The sequence below is a fragment of the Ranitomeya imitator genome, chromosome 1 (genome assembly GCF_032444005.1).
Source record: "Ranitomeya imitator isolate aRanImi1 chromosome 1, aRanImi1.pri, whole genome shotgun sequence".
NCBI classification, from domain to species: domain Eukaryota; kingdom Metazoa; phylum Chordata; class Amphibia; order Anura; family Dendrobatidae; genus Ranitomeya; species Ranitomeya imitator.
The window spans coordinates 127,163,178-127,181,326 of NC_091282.1; the positions used below are offsets into that span (position 1 = coordinate 127,163,178).

Sequence of the window (18,149 nt, forward strand, 5' to 3'; positions counted from 1 at the left end):
CAGTACTTTTTGAACTGCGGATTTAATGAAATCCGCTGCGGAAAATTCCACAATGGAATCCGCAGCGTGTGCACATACCCTAAAAAAGTTCCCCTAGTCTGTTTCAGTAGGCTCCATAATCATGGGGAAGACTGCTGACTTGGCAGATGTCCAGAAGGCAGCCATTGACACACTACACAAGGAGGGTAAGCCACAAAAGGTCATTGCTAAAGAAGCTGGCTGTTCACAGAGTGCTGTATCCAAGCATATTAAAGGGAACCTGTCACCCCGTTTTTTGAGTTTTTTGAGATTGAGCTATAAATACTGTTAAATAGGGCCTGCGCTTGTGTGTTCCTATAGTGTATGTAGTGTACCCCGATTCCCCACCTATGCTGAGAAATAACTTACCAAAGTCGCCGTTTTCGCCTGTCAATCAGGCTGGTCAGGTCGGGAGGGCGTGGTGACATCGCTGGTTCTTCCTCAGCTTTACGTTGGTGGCGTAGTGGTGAACAAGCAGCGCGCGATCTGCGCTGTCATCCCTTTCGTCGGTGGGGGCGGCCATCTTCCTGGGGCCGCGCGTGCGCAGATCGAGTGCTCTGCTGCACGGGGCTTCAGGAAAATGGCCGCGGGATGCCGCGCGTGCGCATTAGAGATCGCGGCGGCCATTTTCCCAAAGCCGAGATGCAAACTCGGCTTTGGGAAAATGGCCGCCGCGATCTCTAATGCGCACGCGCGGCCATTTTCCTGAAGCCCCGTGCAGCAGAGCACTCGATCTGCGCACGCGCGGCCCCAGGAAGATGGCCGCCCCCACCGACGAAAGGGATGACAGCGCAGATCGCGCGCTGCTTGTTCACCACTACGCCACCAACGTAAAGCTGAGGAAGAACCAGCGATGTCACCACGCCCTGCCGACCTGACCAGCCTGATTGACAGGCGAAAACGGCGACTTTGGTAAGTTATTTCTCAGCATAGGTGGGGAATCTGGGTACACTACATACACTATAGGAACACACAGCGCAGGCCCTATTTAACAGTATTTATAGCTCAATCTCAAAAAACGGGGTGACAGGTTCCCTTTAATGGAAAGATGAGTGGAAGGAAAAAGTGTGGTAGAAAAAAGGTGCACAAGCAACTGGGATAACTGCAGCCTTGAAAGGATTGGTAAGAAAAGGCCATTCAAAAATTTGGGGGAGATTCACAAGGAGTGGACTGCTGCTGGAATCATTGCTTCAAGAGTCACCACACATAGACATATCCAGGACATGGGCTACAAGTGTCACATTCCTTGTGTCAAGCCACTCATGACCAATATACAACGCCAGAAGCGTCTTTCCTGGGCCAAGGAGAAAAAAACCTGGACTGTCCCTCAGTGGTCCAATATGTTTTCAGATGAAAGTACATTTTGCACTTCAATATTATTATAGCGCAATTTATTCCATTGCTCTTTACATGTGAGGAGGGGTATACATAATAAAAACAAGTACAATACAAGTCACGACTGGTACAGTAGGAGAGAGGACCCTGCCCACAAGAGCTCACAATTTCATTTGGAAATCAAGGTCCCAGAGTCTGGATGAAGGGTGGAGAGGCCACAATCTAAGTTGCTGGAGGTTTAGTGTGAAGTTTCCACAATCAGTGACTGTTTGGGGAGCCATGTCATCTGCTGGTGTAGGTCCACTGGGTTTTATCAAGACCAAAGTCAGTGCAGCCGTCTACCAGGAAATTTTAGAGTACTTCATGCTTCCCTCTGCCGACTAGCTTTCTTGGAAATGGAAACGTCATTCTCTAGCAGGATTTGGCACCTGTCCACACTGCCAAAAGTACCAATACCTGGTTTACAGACAACAGTATCAATGTGTTTGATTGGCCAGCAAACTTGCCTAAAGGTACCTTCACACATAACGATATCGTTAAGGAAATCATTCTGTGTGACAGCAACCAACGATCAGGCCCCTGCTGGGAGATCGTTGGTCGCTGGGGAAAGTCCAGAACTTTATTTAGTCGCTGGACTCCCTGCAGACATCGCTGGATCGGCGTGTGTGACACCGATCCAGCGATGTCTTCACTGGTAACCAGGGTAAACATCGGGTTACTAAGCGCAGAGCCGCGCTTAGTAACCCGATGTTTACCCTGGTTACCAGCGTAAAAGTAAAAAAACCAAACACTACATACTTACCTACAGCTGTCTGTCCCCGGCGCTCTGCTTCTCTGCACTCCTCCTGCACTGGCTGTGAGCGTCGGTCAGCCGGAAAGCAGAGCGGTGACGTCACCGCTCTGCTTTCCGGCCGCTGTGCTCACAGCCAGTGCAGGAGGAGTGCAGAGAAGCAGAGCGCCGGGGACAGACAGCTGTAGGTAAGTATGTAGTGTTTGGTTTTTTTACTTTTACGCTGGTAACCAGGGTAAACATCGGGTTACTAAGCGCGGCCCTGCGCCTAGTAACCCGATGTTTACCCTGGTTACCCGGGGACTTCGGGATCGTTGGTCGCTGGAGGACTGTCTGTGTGACAGCTCTCCAGCGACCAAACAGCGACGCTGCAGCGATCAACATCGTTGTCGGTATCGCTGCAGCATCGCTGAGTGTGAAGGTACCTTAACCCCCATAGAGAACCTATGGTGTATTGTCAAGAGGAAGATAAGAGACACCAGACCCAACAAAGCAGAGGAGCTGAAGACTGCCATCAAAGCAACTTGGGCTTCCATAACACCTCAGCAGTGCCACAGGCTGATCACAACCATGCCACCCCGCATTGATGCAGTAATTGATGCAAAAGGAGCCCCGACCAAGTAATGAGTGCATTTACTGAACATACATTTCAGTAGGCCAACATTTAAGATTTTAACCCCTTAACCCCCAAAGGTGGTTTGCACGTTAATGACCGGGCCAATTTTTACAATTCTGACCACTGTCCCTTTATGAGGTTATAACTCTGGAACGCTTCAACGGATCCTGATGATTCTGACATTGTTTTCTCGAGACATATTGTACTTCATGAGAGTGGTAAAATTTCTCTGATATTACCTGCGTTTATTTGTGGAAAAAAAAAAATGGTAATTTGGGGAAAATTTTGAAAATCACACAGTTTTCCAACTTTGAATTTTTGTGTCCTTAAATCAGAGATGTGCCACACAAAAACTTAAGTAACATTTCCCACATGTCTACTTTACATCAGCACAATTTTGGAACCAATTTTTTTTCCTTAGGGAGTTATAAGGGTTAAAAGTTGACCAGCAATTTCTCATTTATACAACACCATTTTTTTTATGAACTACATCACATTTGAATTAACTTTGAGGGGTCTATATGATAGAAAATACCCAAGTGTGACACCATTCTAAAAACTACATCCCTCAAGGTGCTCAAAACCACATTCAAGAAGTTTATTAACCCTTCAGGTGTTTCACAGGAATTTTTGGAATGTTTAAAAAAAAAAAAATGAACATTTAACTTTTTTTCACAAAAAATTTACTTCAGCTCCAATTTGTTTTATTTTCCAAAGGGTAACAGGAGAAATTGGACTCCAAAGGTTGTTGAACAATTTTCCCCGAGTAAAAAAAAAGCTATTCATGAATTTCTTTTTTTGGGGGGAGGACTGGATTTATACCTTTCCGTGTTTGGTAAAATTGATAAAGCAGTTTTATTCTTCGGGTCAGTACGATTACAGCAATACCTCATTTGTTATTTTTGTTATGTTTTGGCACTTTTATAAGATAAAAACTATTTTATATAAAAAATTATTTTGCATCGCTTTATTCTGAGGACTATAACTTATTTTTTCGCTGATGATGCTGCATGGCGGCTCATTTTTTGGGAGACAAGATGTCGTTTTCAGCGGTACCATGGTTATTTATATCCGTCTTTTTGAGCGCGTGTTATTCCACTTTTTGTTCGGCGGTATGCTAATAAAGCGTTGTTTGCCTTTTTTTACGGTGTTCGCTGAAGGGGTTAACTAGTGGGACAGTTTTATAGGTCAGGTCGTTATGGACACGGCGACACTAAATATGTGTACTTTTATTGTTTGTTTTTTTATTTAAAGGAAATTTAGTCATTGGAACAATATTTTTTCTTCTTTATTTGGGTTTTTTTTTTTTTCCCACACTTAAATATTTTTTTTAAAACTTTTTTACTTTGTCCCAGGGTGGGACATCATGCTATAGTGTCAGATCTGACAGGCACTGCAAGCGGCTTGCTGGCACCTACCCTGAGCAGGCGCTTGCAAACCACCTCCCTGCAGGAGCCCTGCAGCCATTTTGGATCTGGGCCCTGCAGGGAGGAGGACGAAGGAGACCCTCTGAACATCGCGTTGCTCTGAGGGTCTCAGGGAAGCACGCAGGGAGCCCCCTCCCTGTGCGATGCTTCCTTATGCCGCCGGAATGCTGCGATCATGTTTGATCGCAGTGTTCCAGGGGTTAATGTGCCGGGAGCGGTCCGTGACCCAGTGGCACAGTTCCAGATGTCAGCTGTAATAATCAGCTGACACCCGGCGGCGATCGGCTGCGCTCCCGCCGTGAGTGCGGCTGTCGCCTATGACGTATTATTCCGTCCCAGGGAATTAAGTCCCAGGTCACCTCAACAGGATAGTACGTCATATGGGATTAAGGGGTTAAAATCATTTTTCAAGCTGGTGTTATAAAGTATTCTAATTTACTGAGATAATGACTTTTGGGTTTTCATTGGCTGTAAGCCTTAATCATCAACATTAACAGAAATAAACACTTGAAATAGATCACTGTTTATAATGACTATAACGAGTTTCACTTTTTGTATTGAAGATATGAAATTAACTTTTTGGTGATTTTCTAATTTTGTGAAGATACTGAGAAAACACTGAACATATGAACAGGCAAGTCATTTGTCACAGAAAGGCACACTAATTGTCAGAAATTAGGGAGTGCTTTATCTGGTGGTTTTCAGAGCGCCTGAAGTAGACATTGTGTGCACATGCCTTATCTGTCTACTTCTGGGCTCTTCTCAGGCAATATATATTCAATCAAGAGTTGAACTGCGATCATAAGTGAGTGCAGACCGCAGTCCCCACCAGGACAAGCTCACTGACGGATTACTACTCAGACAATAGGAGGAGAGCGGGGCAACATGTTTAATGCAGCCAGCTGAAATGGTCGGCCCACCAAATAATTGCCCCTGAAGGCGTCTACATCCTGTAAGTGACCAGAAATAGTGGTTGCTAGGAACCATGTAAAAAACAGCAGTTGCTAGGAAACAGACAGAAGTGTTTAGCGGCTGAACTCAGAGCTGCGTGCGCTCCACGGCTCTGGATGGAAACACTTGTATCTGGGAGATAGGCTCCATTCCACATACTAGCGGCATTTTGAAGTGTAAGTGTAAGGCCGGGATCACACATGCGAGAAACACGTCCTGTGTCTCACATGTGAAATCCAAGCTCTGGCGCCGGCACTGTGGAGCGGAGCGTGCAGCCGCATAGCAACACATGGAGCCGCACGTTCCGCTCTGAAGTGCCGGCGCCAGAGCTTGGATTTCACATGCGAGACACGGACGTGTTTCTCGCATGTGTGATCCCGGCCTAAGAGAGAGTGAGTGAGTTAGTGAGTGTGATCCACCCGCTGCTCCATCACAGGATCGGGGGTCAGCGATGCGTTGGCATGACAACCAGAGGTCTATTGAAGACCTCTACGGTTGTTGATGCCGGAATGCTGTGAGCGCCACCCGGTGGATGGCGCTCAAAGCAATGCAGCAATTCTACTACATAGGATCGATCTTAGCTTCACGGCTATGCAGCAGAGCCGATCAGGCTATGCCAGCTTCTAGCCTCCCATGTAGGCTATTTCAGCATGGCAAAAGTAAAAAAAAAAAAAATTATATCAATATATATATATATATATATATATATATATATATATATATACATATCCATTCAAAAAAAAAACCACATATTTGGTATTGCCGCGTTCAGAATCGCCCGAGCTATCAATAAAAAAACATTAACCTGATCGCTAAACGGCGTAGCGAGAAAAAAAAAATTGAAACACCAGAATTACATTTTTTTGGTCACTGCGACATTGCATTAAAATGCAACAACGGGCGATCAAAAGAACATGTCTGCAAAAAAGTGGTAGCATTAAAAGCGTCAGCTCGACATGCATAAAAAAAAAAATAAAAAATAAGCCCTCACCCGACCCCAGATCACGACAAAGGCGCTTTCTTTAAGCAAAGTTTGGAATTTTTTTTACCACTTCGATTAAATAAAATAACCTAGTCATGTTAGGTGTCTATGAACTCGTAATGACCTGGAGAATCATAATGGCAGGTTAGTTTTAGCATTTAGTGAACCTAACAAAAAAAACAAAACAAAAAACAAGTGTGGGATTGCACTTTTTGCAATTTCACCACACTTTGATTTTTTTGCCTGTTTTCTAGTACATGACATGCTAAAACCAATGATGTTGCTCAAAAGTGCAACTTGTCCCGCAAAAAATAAGCCCTTATATGGCCAAATTGATGAAAAAATTAAGAAAAAAAAATAAAAGTTATGGCTCTGGGAAGAAGAGGAGCGAAAAACGAAAATGCAAAGCCAAAAAAGCTGCTGGGGTTAAAGATTGTATTTGAATGAAATGTGTGTGGGGTGACTGATGGACGGGAGAGGTGTGGATTGGGCATATTCTATTTCGGACTGTCAATCACTCCCCAGCAATGAGTAGTCACTGGTCAGCAGACGAAGCGAGGACGCAACCGCACCCCATGATTAATGCCTACAATGTGATCCATACCCACTGAAACGGTTCTAGACTTTGTCAATGGAAACAGAAGTTCCTGCAGAAAATCCGATTCTAGATTGTCACATAGATCAGTAATATGTAGGTGCAGTTATAAGTAAAAAACGCTTGTACTCAGCAGAAATTAAGAAATCAGACCAATGACTCGCGTGTACATTCTGATTCATCTTTTTTTATTTTCCTTAATTGACTGCAGAGAATAGAATTTACACGAGATAATGAACACTGAGACCTGAGGATTTTATTCTTGTGCTCGGGCCTTGTCTGGGCCAAAGCACCTTGTATAAGGGCTCATGCAGACGTCCATGCTAATCGGTTCATGAAAGGACCGACTGACGCACGAGAGCTGCAGCTCTCCTGACCAGAGCGCGACAGCCTCAGATATACAAGACGGTCACACTCCGGTGTGGAGCCACGGCGTCGGCCAGTCCGTGTATTGCTATCAGAGAACAATCCTATATCCACGAATGTCTGAATGAGCCCCAATTCTTGCTCAAGGACAAAACTTGATCCCGTTTTTTTCAGACAGGATTAGAAGACCCTCGCAGACAGTTGTATCCCACCCACTGTAAAGGACCTTACCTTCAGACTTTAGCTTGGTGAGAACAAATATTAAGTAGTTGTTGAAGTCTGGAAACTGGTTAAGCTGCTCCAATTTCTGAAATGAACAGTTAAGGTCAAACGTGACAAGAAAATAGAGAAAATGTAAAGGTTACACAGCATTTTGCACCATCCATATGGAAACCTCTGAAGATTTACGGGTTCAGCAAAAAGTCATCTGGCCACCTTAGGCCATGTTCACACAGTGCGTTTTTTACCGCGGAACCGCGGCGGTTTTGCCGCTGCGGTTCCGCAGCTGTTTTCCATGCAGGGTACAGTACACTGTACCCTATGGAAAACAGGACACACTGTGCACATGGTCCGGAAATTGTAAAAAAAAAGCCGCGCTGAATAGCTCCCGGAAAAAAGAAGGAGCATGTCAATTCTTCTTCCTGAACCGCAGCGGTTCTGCACCCATAGACCTCCATTGTGAGGTCAAAATCGCAGTAAAACCCGCAGATCAAAAATATATCTGCGGGTTTTACTGCGATTTGATGTGCAGAACCGCTGCAGCAGGAAGTGCGGGGGAGCGGGCGGAAGTGCGTGGGCGGAGTGTGGCTGCCCCCCCGTGCTCCGATCCCGCCCCCCCGTGCTCCGATGCCCCCCCCCCCGTGCTCCGATGCCCCCCCCCAGTGCTCCGATGCCCCCCCCGTGCCCTAATCTCCCCCCCTTATACTTACCCGGCGTCCCGGTGTCCGTCCGGCCGTCTTCTCCCTGGGCGCCGCCATCTTGCAAAATGGCGGGCGCATGCGCAGTGCGCCCGCCGAATCTGCCGGCCGGCAGATTCGCTCCAAAGTGCATTTTGATCACTGAGATATAACCTATCTCAGTGATCAAAATAAAAAAATAGTAAATGACACCCCCCCCACTTTGTCACCCCCATTGGTAGGGACAATAAAAAAAATTAAGAATTTTTTTTTTTTTTTTTCACTAAGGTTAGGGTAGGGTTAGGGGTAGGGTTAGGGGTAGGGTTAGGGGTAGGGTTAGGGGTAGGGTTAGGGGTAGGGTTAGGGGTAGGGTTAGGGGTAGGGGTAGGGGTAGGGTTAGGGGTAGGGTTAGGGGTAGGGGTAGGGTTAGGGATAGGGGTAGGGTTAGGGGTAGGGTTAGGGTATTTTCAGCCATTTTAGCCCTAAAAAGCTTCCTAGGAAACACACAGTAAAAAAAGGATAAAAAAAACGCATCAAAAAACGCATCAAAAAAGGACAAAAAAAGGACCTGCGTTTTCTGCCAAGAGCTGCAGTTTTTTAAAAAAAACTGTCCTGAAAAAAAAAAGGATGGAAATCCTGAACGTGTGAACATACCCTTAAAGTGTAAAGTCCAAACCAGTTAACCCTCAGCTCTAAAGGTACCGTCACACTGGACGATATCGCTAGCGATCCGTGACGTTGCAGTGTCCTGGCTAGCGATATCGTCCAGTGTGACAGGCAGCAGCGATCAGGCCCCTGCTGTGATATCGCTGGTCGGGGAACAAAGTCCAGAACTTTGTTTCGTCGCTGGACCTCCCGCTGACATCGCTGAATCGGCGTGTGTGACGCCGATTCAGCGATGTCTTCGCTGGTAACCAGGGTAAACATTGGGTTACTAAGCGCAGGGCCGCGCTTAGTAACCCAATATTTACCCTGGTTACCATCGTTAAAGTAAAAAACAACCACTACATACTTACCTACCGCTGTCTGTCCCCGGCGCTGTGCTTCTCTGCACTGGCTGTGAGCACAGAGGCCGGAAAGCAGAGCAGTGACGTCACCGCTCTGCTTTCCGGCTGCCCGGCGCTCACAGCCAGTGCAGAGAAGCAGAGCGCCGGGGACAGACAGCGGTAGGTAAGTATGTAGTGGTTGTTTTTTTTACTTTAACGATGGTAACCAGGGTAAACATCGGGTTACTAAGCGCGGCCCTGCGCTTAGTAACCCGATGTTTACCCTGGTTACCCGGGGACCTCGGGATCGTTGATCGCTGGAGAGCTGTCTGTGTGACAGCTCTCCAGCGACCAAACAGCGACGCTGCAGCGATCCGGATCGTTGTCGGTATCGCTGCAGCGTCGCTTAGTGTGACGGTACCTTAAGTCCGATGCCTCTCATACAGCCAAATCAGAGCTCATGCTGTGCACTGATGAGTGGTAACACCCAAAACACGAGTTATCTGCAAATTGAGATTATGGTTTTTTTCATGTGACAAGGCTCGATAAAAGGGTCGATATTGGCTTTTAGGCTGTGTGCACACGTTGCAGATTTTTCGCGTTTTTTTCGCTATAAAAACACGAGAAAAAAAAACGCATACATTATGCATCCCATCATTTACAATGCATTCCGCAATTTTTGTGCACGCTGCTTTTTTTTCCTCGAAAAAAAACGCATCGCGGTAAAAAAAACGCAGCACGTTCATTAATTTTGTGGATTTCCCACTATATTATTGCATTGGGAACCTCCGGAAAAATCAGCAAAAAAAAAAAAACGCACCAAAAACGCGAGAAAAACGCATGTGGATTTCTTGCAGAAAATGTCCTGTTCTGCTCATGAAATTTCTGCAAGAAATCCTGAACATGGGCACATAGCCTTAGGATTGCTACTTCCAATAGGTGGCGCTAAAGTTCCAGTCCTCTTACTCTCTGAAGACAATGTGCATAGTCACCTTGAAGGTACATACACAGATATGCAGTGACACTTTCAAAAGTGAATCATGACTTTCCTTATATTCTTCCATTTATGAACAGTCAAGGTATTGGCTTGCTGCAAGGGAACAGAAACAGTGATTTAGAGACTGAAAACCCCACACAGATCCACAGGTTATGTTCACACTCTTTTTTGGCACATTTTCACTGCGTGTTTTGAAGGGCGCACTACATGTGTGCTTTGTCTTCAAGAACTGACATGCTGAAAATTAAAAAAAAAATAAAACTAAGCATGTGACAGATTTCTGAAAACTCATCGCTTTTAATGGTACTGTAAAAAAAAGTTTTAACTTGAATAAAAAAGCAAAAAAAAATAAAATAAATAATTCACTGCAAAAATGCTGCATGTGAACATAGCCTAAAGTTTTGCAATGATTGCAGTCTAGGCAGATCTTCCTTTCTTCCCAAGTTTATCACAGTGTACCAAGCAACATCAGCCTCTGGGACTCAGTATATTGCCTGGAATGAGTACATTGTAGCAAATCCTCAGCTGTTACAGTTTTACTACACGGTGGAGAAGCCCAGTAGAGGACTTTACAAGGTCCAATCACCTTCCATCCTTCACACTGCCTTCTACCAATCACCTGGACCCAAACCCTTAAAGGGAACCTGTCACCCTGTTTTTTCCAGTATGAGATAAAAATACCGTTAAATAGGGCCTGCGCTGTGCTTTACTATAGTGTATTTTGTGTACCCCGATTCCCCACCTATGCTGCCAAAATACCTTACCAAAGTCGCCGTTTTCACCTGTCAATCAGGCTGGTCTGGTCAGATGGCTTCAGGAAAATGGCCGCCGAGATCTCCATCTGAATGAATCTAAACGGCTGAATAGCGCAGATCGCGCTCTTTTCCTCCAGCTGCGCAGTGGATTCGCCTGTTGGGCATGCGCAAACCACTACGCCACCAACGGAAAGATGCAAGATCTGGGGGAAGAAACAGCGATGTCACCACGCCCATATGACCAGACCAGCCTGATTGACAGGCGAAAACGGCGACTTTGGTAAGTTATTTCGGCAGCATAGGTGGGGAATCAGGGTACACAAAATACACTATTGTAACGCACAGCTCAGGCCCTATTTAACAGTATTTTTATCTCATACTGAAAAAACGGGGTGACAGGTTCCCTTTAAAGCCTGGTAGCCCGATAGGGACCACCACTTCGGCAATACCCCAGGAGCAGCAGGACGTGGCCCCTGGGTCACAGTTTCCATGATCCCATTCTGACCTGATGGATCCAGCGCAGGGGGCAGCAGGATGTGGCCCCTGGGTCACAGATTGCATGATCCCATTCTGACCTGATGGATCCAGCGCAGGGGGACACATGATCCCCCACAATCAGGTTCAGGTGAGTTTTCAGCCCTCTCCTGAGTGCACTATAAATACCAGCGTATGCCATGTATGTAAAGTATATTCCTCAGCAGCAGCTATTAATACTCCTGATGATTGCTTGTATTAATAACTCAGTAGAAGGGTGGAAAAAAAAAAAAAGCCGCTTCGCCGCCCGTCCTCCTCTATAAAAGGAGTTTTATACAGCAATTACAGAAGAATGAGCGTGTGACACACGTAATTACTACTAGAAGAGCAAGAAACGATCCATAAAGGTGATCTAATGGCATGAACTGTCCATAATGGCGATGGTGGACTGCAAGTAATGCCCGGTCAGGCAATACGGCCCCCCAACAGCTTCATGGGGGTATAGGGACAGACATTACAGGCCAACATGACAGACCGCGGAACAGCATTGCTACAATACACCATGGAGGACACCGACCATAACTGATGCTTGCCGACAGCAGACGCTTCGGAGGCAACATGTCCAGGAAGTGAGCAAGGTGCCACAGGAGCCATCATTCTTGGTAAACCGGGTAATCCAAGAACAATCTGCATTGTATCCTGGAGTCAGCTTTATGACCTGCATTGAATCCTGGAGTCAGCTTTATGACTTGCTCCACAGTGCACAGCTTTAGCCATTTCTGGTGCACCCCCTTCAGAAATCCGGCCCATCACATTAGAGTATACTGGGGTTTCGTGTTTATTCTCAATTAAGAACGTTAAAAAAAAAAAAAAAAATGCTGGTCTTAGATATTTTTTTGTTGAAACCCAGACACCTGCCTCCCATATTTGGGATATTTCAGGGAGTCCATGGCCAGGCCCATTATTTCTCAGAGAACAGGGTACCCATAATCAATGTCCCCAAACACAAGGGTTTTAGTTGCAGAGATGCGTGACTGACCCATTCATCTCACTGGGCCCTACAGAAATCCTTGTGATGCCACCAAGACAATCCCAATCATTGAGATCCTGGCCAGGCATTGCGGTGGTGGGCAGTCACATCCGGTCAGTGCGCGGCCTCACAGAATTGCATCATGTGCTAGTGTTTGGCCATGTGGCGGAGCAGTGAGGATTACTAAGGTCATCCCAGATAAGAGCTGTTCTCCTAATCCCAGGATTCCTTCACCGACCTCACTATTACCTAATCTGCAACAGAAAAACACCGGCATGATTTCTGTAGCCTTGATCCATTAGTGTACAGTGTGATCACCTCACCACCAGCAGTGGGATTCTTACAAAGTGAAGTCCAACCTGCCCAATCCACGACTCCCCTGTGTTCCAGCCATAGACAGTCATCAGGGTCCTCCACATTGTCAGGAGTCTGCCCCAAACACCAGGTCCCCCGAAGAGTCACTAATAACCATAGAAAGTGTTAAACTATAAAGAATCCTCACAGCTTCTAATACCTGGCATCCAGCTGGAAAGGACAAGAGGTGCAGTGTCAGCATCAGGTGAGTTGCTGATTGGATGAGAGCAGATGATTAACATGTCTCTTGCTACAATGCCCCTCCCAACAGTCCGGTTCAGCACAACACCAGGCACTACACATGCCACAGCCGAGAATCACTATTATAACCCTAAAGGACGTTTCAGAAATGCTTTTAAGGCTCAGTGGGAACGAGACCAATATCGTTGTGACCCACTAAGAACCACTCCAACATTTTCTTATATTGCAGCGCTGGAGTGGTGCTAATACCCTGCAGGTCCCTAAACAGAGTATTATACTTACCTGCGATCACCGCCGCTCCGGTCAGTCTACAGCGGTTTGTGAGCAGTGTTTGCTGGGCGAGCCAGAGGTCACTTTTCACTACAAGTCTATGAAAGCCTCGTTCCTGCTCTTAGGAAGGGACAAAAAAAACGGTCATAGGAGCGCATGCGAGACTGAGTGGAAACTAAGAAATGAAGATTTTATATCCGCTCACCGTCTCGCATGCGCTCCTATGTCCAGTTTTTGTCCCTTCTTGTTTGATCCTCCAGGCATCCGGCTGGAGCTGCAGCGTATCTTCCGTTTTAGGACCCCTAACACCAGCTTGGCGCTCCTGTGAAGCCGTTCGTCATTTTATTTTTCTCCATCGTTCCTGCTCTCAGACTCAGAACTTGTGACTGGTACCCTCCGCCTGCTGATCAGTCAGAAGTCACAGCCACAAGGTGGCGCTGTGCAAAGCAGAGTGGCGCCAATAATAGGTGAAGACGCCAGCCGGTAAGTGTAAGAGTATGAGTCAGGGTCCTTTCACGAGTAGCACCACTCCAACACCGAAACCCCCCACACCCCAAAAAAAAGAATACTGGATTGGTGATTTATTAAGCTGAATATGGGCAAGAGGCCTCACTCCCCTCAGCCAGGAAAACACATCTCCCAGGTGTGAACCAAACCCAGTGCCCTCCTCACAGGACGGGGACACTCATTTACAGCGGGGGCTGGGCACACACACCAAGTGCAGGAGCGAGTTTCTTCTTCTATTATTCCAGTAACCATGGTAACCCCTAGGTCTCCCCAGGGGTAACATCCATGCCAAACAAAAGAGACCATGAATTACGCACGGCAATCCTATATTACAAGTCACTGCTCCGCCAGGGCGCCCGCTCACCGCATCTCCATCACACTAGCCACTAATGCCACAAGGAAGTCACAAGTGCGTCCTGTAGACTCGTCCCCTCCTCCTGCCCAGTAAGACCCTCGTGTATGAGGCCATCTGTGAAATGAGACTCCGCCAAGACAGTGGCAACAATACTAATGCTCCATCCCAAGGCTTACTACAGGCGGGGGCAACGCAGGGGAACAAGGGCTGCGGACAATACTAGTGATCCGTGGGGTCGCAGCAGTCACATGTAGTCTATTGTGGGGGGACCGCTAACCCTTTGTGGTATCTTATAGCACCCACCCGAAACCGGGGAATCTGGGGTCAGCCATCATTGGGCAGAGCACGAGGAACCAAGATGCCATAACAGGAAACCACCCACCTGCACACGGCCCCACCAGCACTACCAGTATACACCAGCGCCAGTGAACGGGCACCAGTATACACCGCGTCCTCCAGATACAGGAGACCTCTGCCACACATCTGTACATTACCAGTGTGCCCCTCCCCCAGCTGAAAGACCACTATAAACCCAACTATAAGCCCACCACAGCCCCCAAGGTTTCCACCCTCAGCTGCAAGAGCACCATAAACCCCCCACACACACAAAGGACCACAACCACCCTGCTATGGGACCACCACCGCCATCCACACATCACCAGCTGTAAGACCGCCACTCTCCCTCCTCCTCCTCCCCCAGCTGTAAGACCGCCACTCTCCCTCCTCCTCCTCCCCCAGCTGTAAGACCGCCACTCTCCCTCCTCCTCCCCCAGCTGTAAGACCGCCACTCTCCCTCCTCCTCCCCCAGCTGTAAGACCGCCACTCTCCCTCCTCCTCCCCCAGCTGTAGGACCGCCACTCTCCCTCCCCCAGCTGTAGGACCGCCACTCTCCCTCCCCCAGCTGTAGGACCGCCACTCTCCCTCCCCCAGCTGTAGGACCGCCACTCTCCCTCCCCCAGCTGTAGGACCGCCACTCTCCCTCCCCCAGCTGTAGGACCGCCACTCTCCCTCCCCCAGCTGTAGGACCGCCACTCTCCCTCCCCCAGCTGTAGGACCGCCACTCTCCCTCCTCATCCCCCAGCTGTAGGACCGCCACTCTCCCTCCCCCAGCTGTAGGACCGCCACTCTCCCTCCCCCAGCTGTAGGACCACCACTCTCCCTCCTCATCCCCCAGCTGTAGGACCACCACTCTCCCTCCTCATCCCCCAGCTGTAGGACCACCACTCTCCCTCTCCCCCAGCTGTAGGACCACCACTCTCCCTCTCCCCCAGCTGTAGGACCGCCACTCTCCCCCAGCTGTGGGACCGCCACTCTCCCTCCTCATCCCCCAGCTGTAGGACCGCCACTCTCCCTCCTCATCCCCCAGCTGTAGGACCGCCACTCTCCCTCCTCATCCCCCAGCTGTAGGACCACCACTCTCCCTCCTCATCCCCCAGCTGTAGGACCGCCACTCTCCCTCAGCTGTAGGACCACCACTCTCCCTCCTCATCCCCCAGCTGTAGGACCACCAATCTCCCTCCTCATCCCCCAGCTGTAGGACCGCCACTCTCCCTCCTCATCCCCCAGCTGTAGGACCGCCACTCTCCCTCTCCCTCAGCTGTAGGACCGCCACTCTCCCTCTCCCTCAGCTGTAGGACCGCCACTCTCCCTCTCCCTCAGCTGTAGGACCGCCACTCTCCCTCCTCATCCCCCAGCTGTAGGACCGCCACTCTCCCTCATCCCCCAGCTGTAGGACCGCCACTCTCCCTCAGCTGTAGGACCGCCACTCTCCCTCCTCATCCCCCAGCTGTAGGACCACCCCTCTCCCCCAGCTGTAGGACCACCACTCTCCCTCCTCATCCCCCAGCTGTAGGACCACCACTCTCCCTCCTCATCCCCCAGCTGTAGGACCACCACTCTCCCTCCTCATCCCCCAGCTGTAGGACCACCACTCTCACTCTCCCCCAGCTGTAGGACCACCACTCTCCCTCAGCTGTAGGACCACCACTCTCCCTCAGCTGTAGGACCACCACTCTCCCTCAGCTGTAGGACCACCACTCTCCCTCTCCCCCAGCTGTAGGACCACCACTCTCCCTCTCCCCCAGCTGTAGGACCACCACTCTCCCTCAGCTGTAGGACCACCACTCTCCCTCTCCCCCAGCTGTAGGACCACCACTCTCCCTCTCCCCCAGCTGTAGGACCACCACTCTCCCTCTCCCCCAGCTGTAGGACCACCACTCTCCCTCCTCATCCCCCAGCTGTAGGACCACCACTCCCCAGCACGCAGTGATGGATGTGCAGCAGTCCCCGCAGGTGCCGGGCGGGCGGTGCGGCCTAGGCCGGGTGTGGCGGGAAGGCGCTGCTGAGGACCCGCACGCTCTTCCCGCCCTGCAGCCGCCGCTCCCCGCACACTGCGGCCCCGATCGGTCCGGCCACGGGCGGAGATTGGGCTCCAGCACTCGCGCACAGGCCGCGGCGCCTCCTCCTCCGCCCTGTCGCCGGCAGTGAGCAGCCCGCCGGGCAGCGCCGGTCTGGAGGAAGGATACTTGTTGCACGGATCTCTGCGTGGTCGTGTCCGGGGACTGAGACTCTTTGAGCAGCTGTAGGATCTGCTGGAGCCCCTGCTCGTCCGGCTTCCACTCGTACTCCATGCTGCGGGACACGAACACGGCGCGGACAGAGCACAGAGGGGGGAGGCGGCCTGGCCGGGAAATGGAGGGAACGGCGCGGTCCTAGTGCCCGCCGGGTAATGACGGGAGGCCGCCAGGTCCTAGTGCCCGCCGGGTAATGACAGGAGGCCGCCAGGTCCTAGTGGCAGCCAGGTCCTAGTTACCGCCGGGTAATGACAGGAGACAACCAGGTCCTAGTGCCCGCCGGGTAATGACAGGAGACAACCAGGTCCTAGTGCCCGCCGGGTAATGACAGGAGACAACCAGGTCCTAGTGCCCGCCGGGTAATGACAGGAGACAACCAGGTCCTAGTGCCCGCCGGGTAATGACAGGAGGCCGCCAGGTCCTAGTGCCCGCTGGGTAATGACGGGAGGCCGCCAGGTCCTAGTGCCCGCCGGGTAATGACGGGAGGCCGCCAGGTCCTAGTGGCAGCCAGGTCCTAGTGCCCACCGGGTAATGACGGGAGGCCGCCAGGTCCTAGTGCCCGCCGGGTAATGACAGGAGGCCGCCAGGTCCTAGTGCCCGCCGGGTAATGACAGGAGGCCGCCAGGTCCTAGTGCCCGCCGGGTAATGACAGGAGTTCGCCGGGTCCTAGTGCCCGCCAGGTAATGACAGGAGGCAACCAGGTCCTAGTTACCGCCGGGTAATGACAGGAGGCAACCAGGTCCTAGTGCCCGCCGGGTAATGACAGGAGGCCGCCAGGTCCTAGTGCCCGCCGGGTAATGACAGGAGGCCGCCAGGTCCTAGTGCCCGCCGGGTAATGACAGGAGTTCGCCGGGTCCTAGTGCCCGCCAGGTAATGACAGGAGGCAGCCAGGTCCTAGTTACCGCCGGGTAATGACGGGAGGCCGCCAAGTCCTAGTGCCCGCCGGGTAATGACGGGAGTTCGCCGGGTCCTAGTGCCCGCCGGGTAATGACAGGAGGCAACCAGGTCCTAGTGCCCGCCAGGTAATGACAGGAGGCAACCAGGTCCTAGTGCCCGCCGGGTAATGACAGGAGGCAACCAGGTCCTAGTTACCGCCGGGTAATGACAGGAGGCAGCCAGGTCCTAGTTACCGCCGGGTAATGACAGGAGGCAGCCAGGTCCTAGTTACCGCCGGGTAATGACAGGAGGCAACCAGGTCCTAGTGCCCGCCGGGTAATGACAGGAGGCAACCAGGTCCCAGTGCCCGCCGGGTAATGACAGGAGGCAGCCAGATCCTAGTGCCCGCCGGGTAATGACAGTAGGCAACCAGGTCCTAGTGCCCGCCGGGTAATGACAGGAGGCAACCAGGTCCTAGTGCCCGCCGGGTAATGACAGGAGGCAACCAGGTCCTAGTGCCCGCCGGGTAATGACAGGAGGCCGCCTGGTCCTAGTGGCAACCAGGTCCTAGTGCCCACCGGGTAATGACGGGAGGCCGCCAGGTCCTAGTGCCCGCCGGGTAATGACGGGAGGCCGCCAGGTCCTAGTGCCCGCCGGGTAATGACGGGAGGCCGCCAGGTCCTAGTGCCCGCCGGGTAATAACGGGAGGCAGCCAGGTCCTAGTGCCCGCCGGGTAATGACGGGAGGCCGCCAGGTCCTAGTGCCCGCCGGGTAATGACGGGAGGCAGCCAGGTC

General features: G+C 50.6%; 1 protein-coding gene across 1 annotated transcript in view; it reads right to left on the reverse strand.

Annotated features, from left to right (window-relative positions):
• Positions 1-16,594, reverse strand: part of TNPO1 (transportin 1) — an 81,892-nt gene extending 65,298 nt beyond the window's left edge. Inside the window, exons 1-2 of the mRNA XM_069750605.1 lie at positions 16,431-16,594; positions 7,312-7,387 (exon numbers count right to left, since the gene is read on the reverse strand). Of these exons, the coding sequence (XP_069606706.1) occupies positions 7,312-7,387; positions 16,431-16,535 (181 nt within the window). The 5' untranslated portion in view covers positions 16,536-16,594. The remainder of the gene's footprint in view (positions 1-7,311; positions 7,388-16,430) is intronic.
• Positions 16,595-18,149: the final 1,555 nt, after the last annotated feature.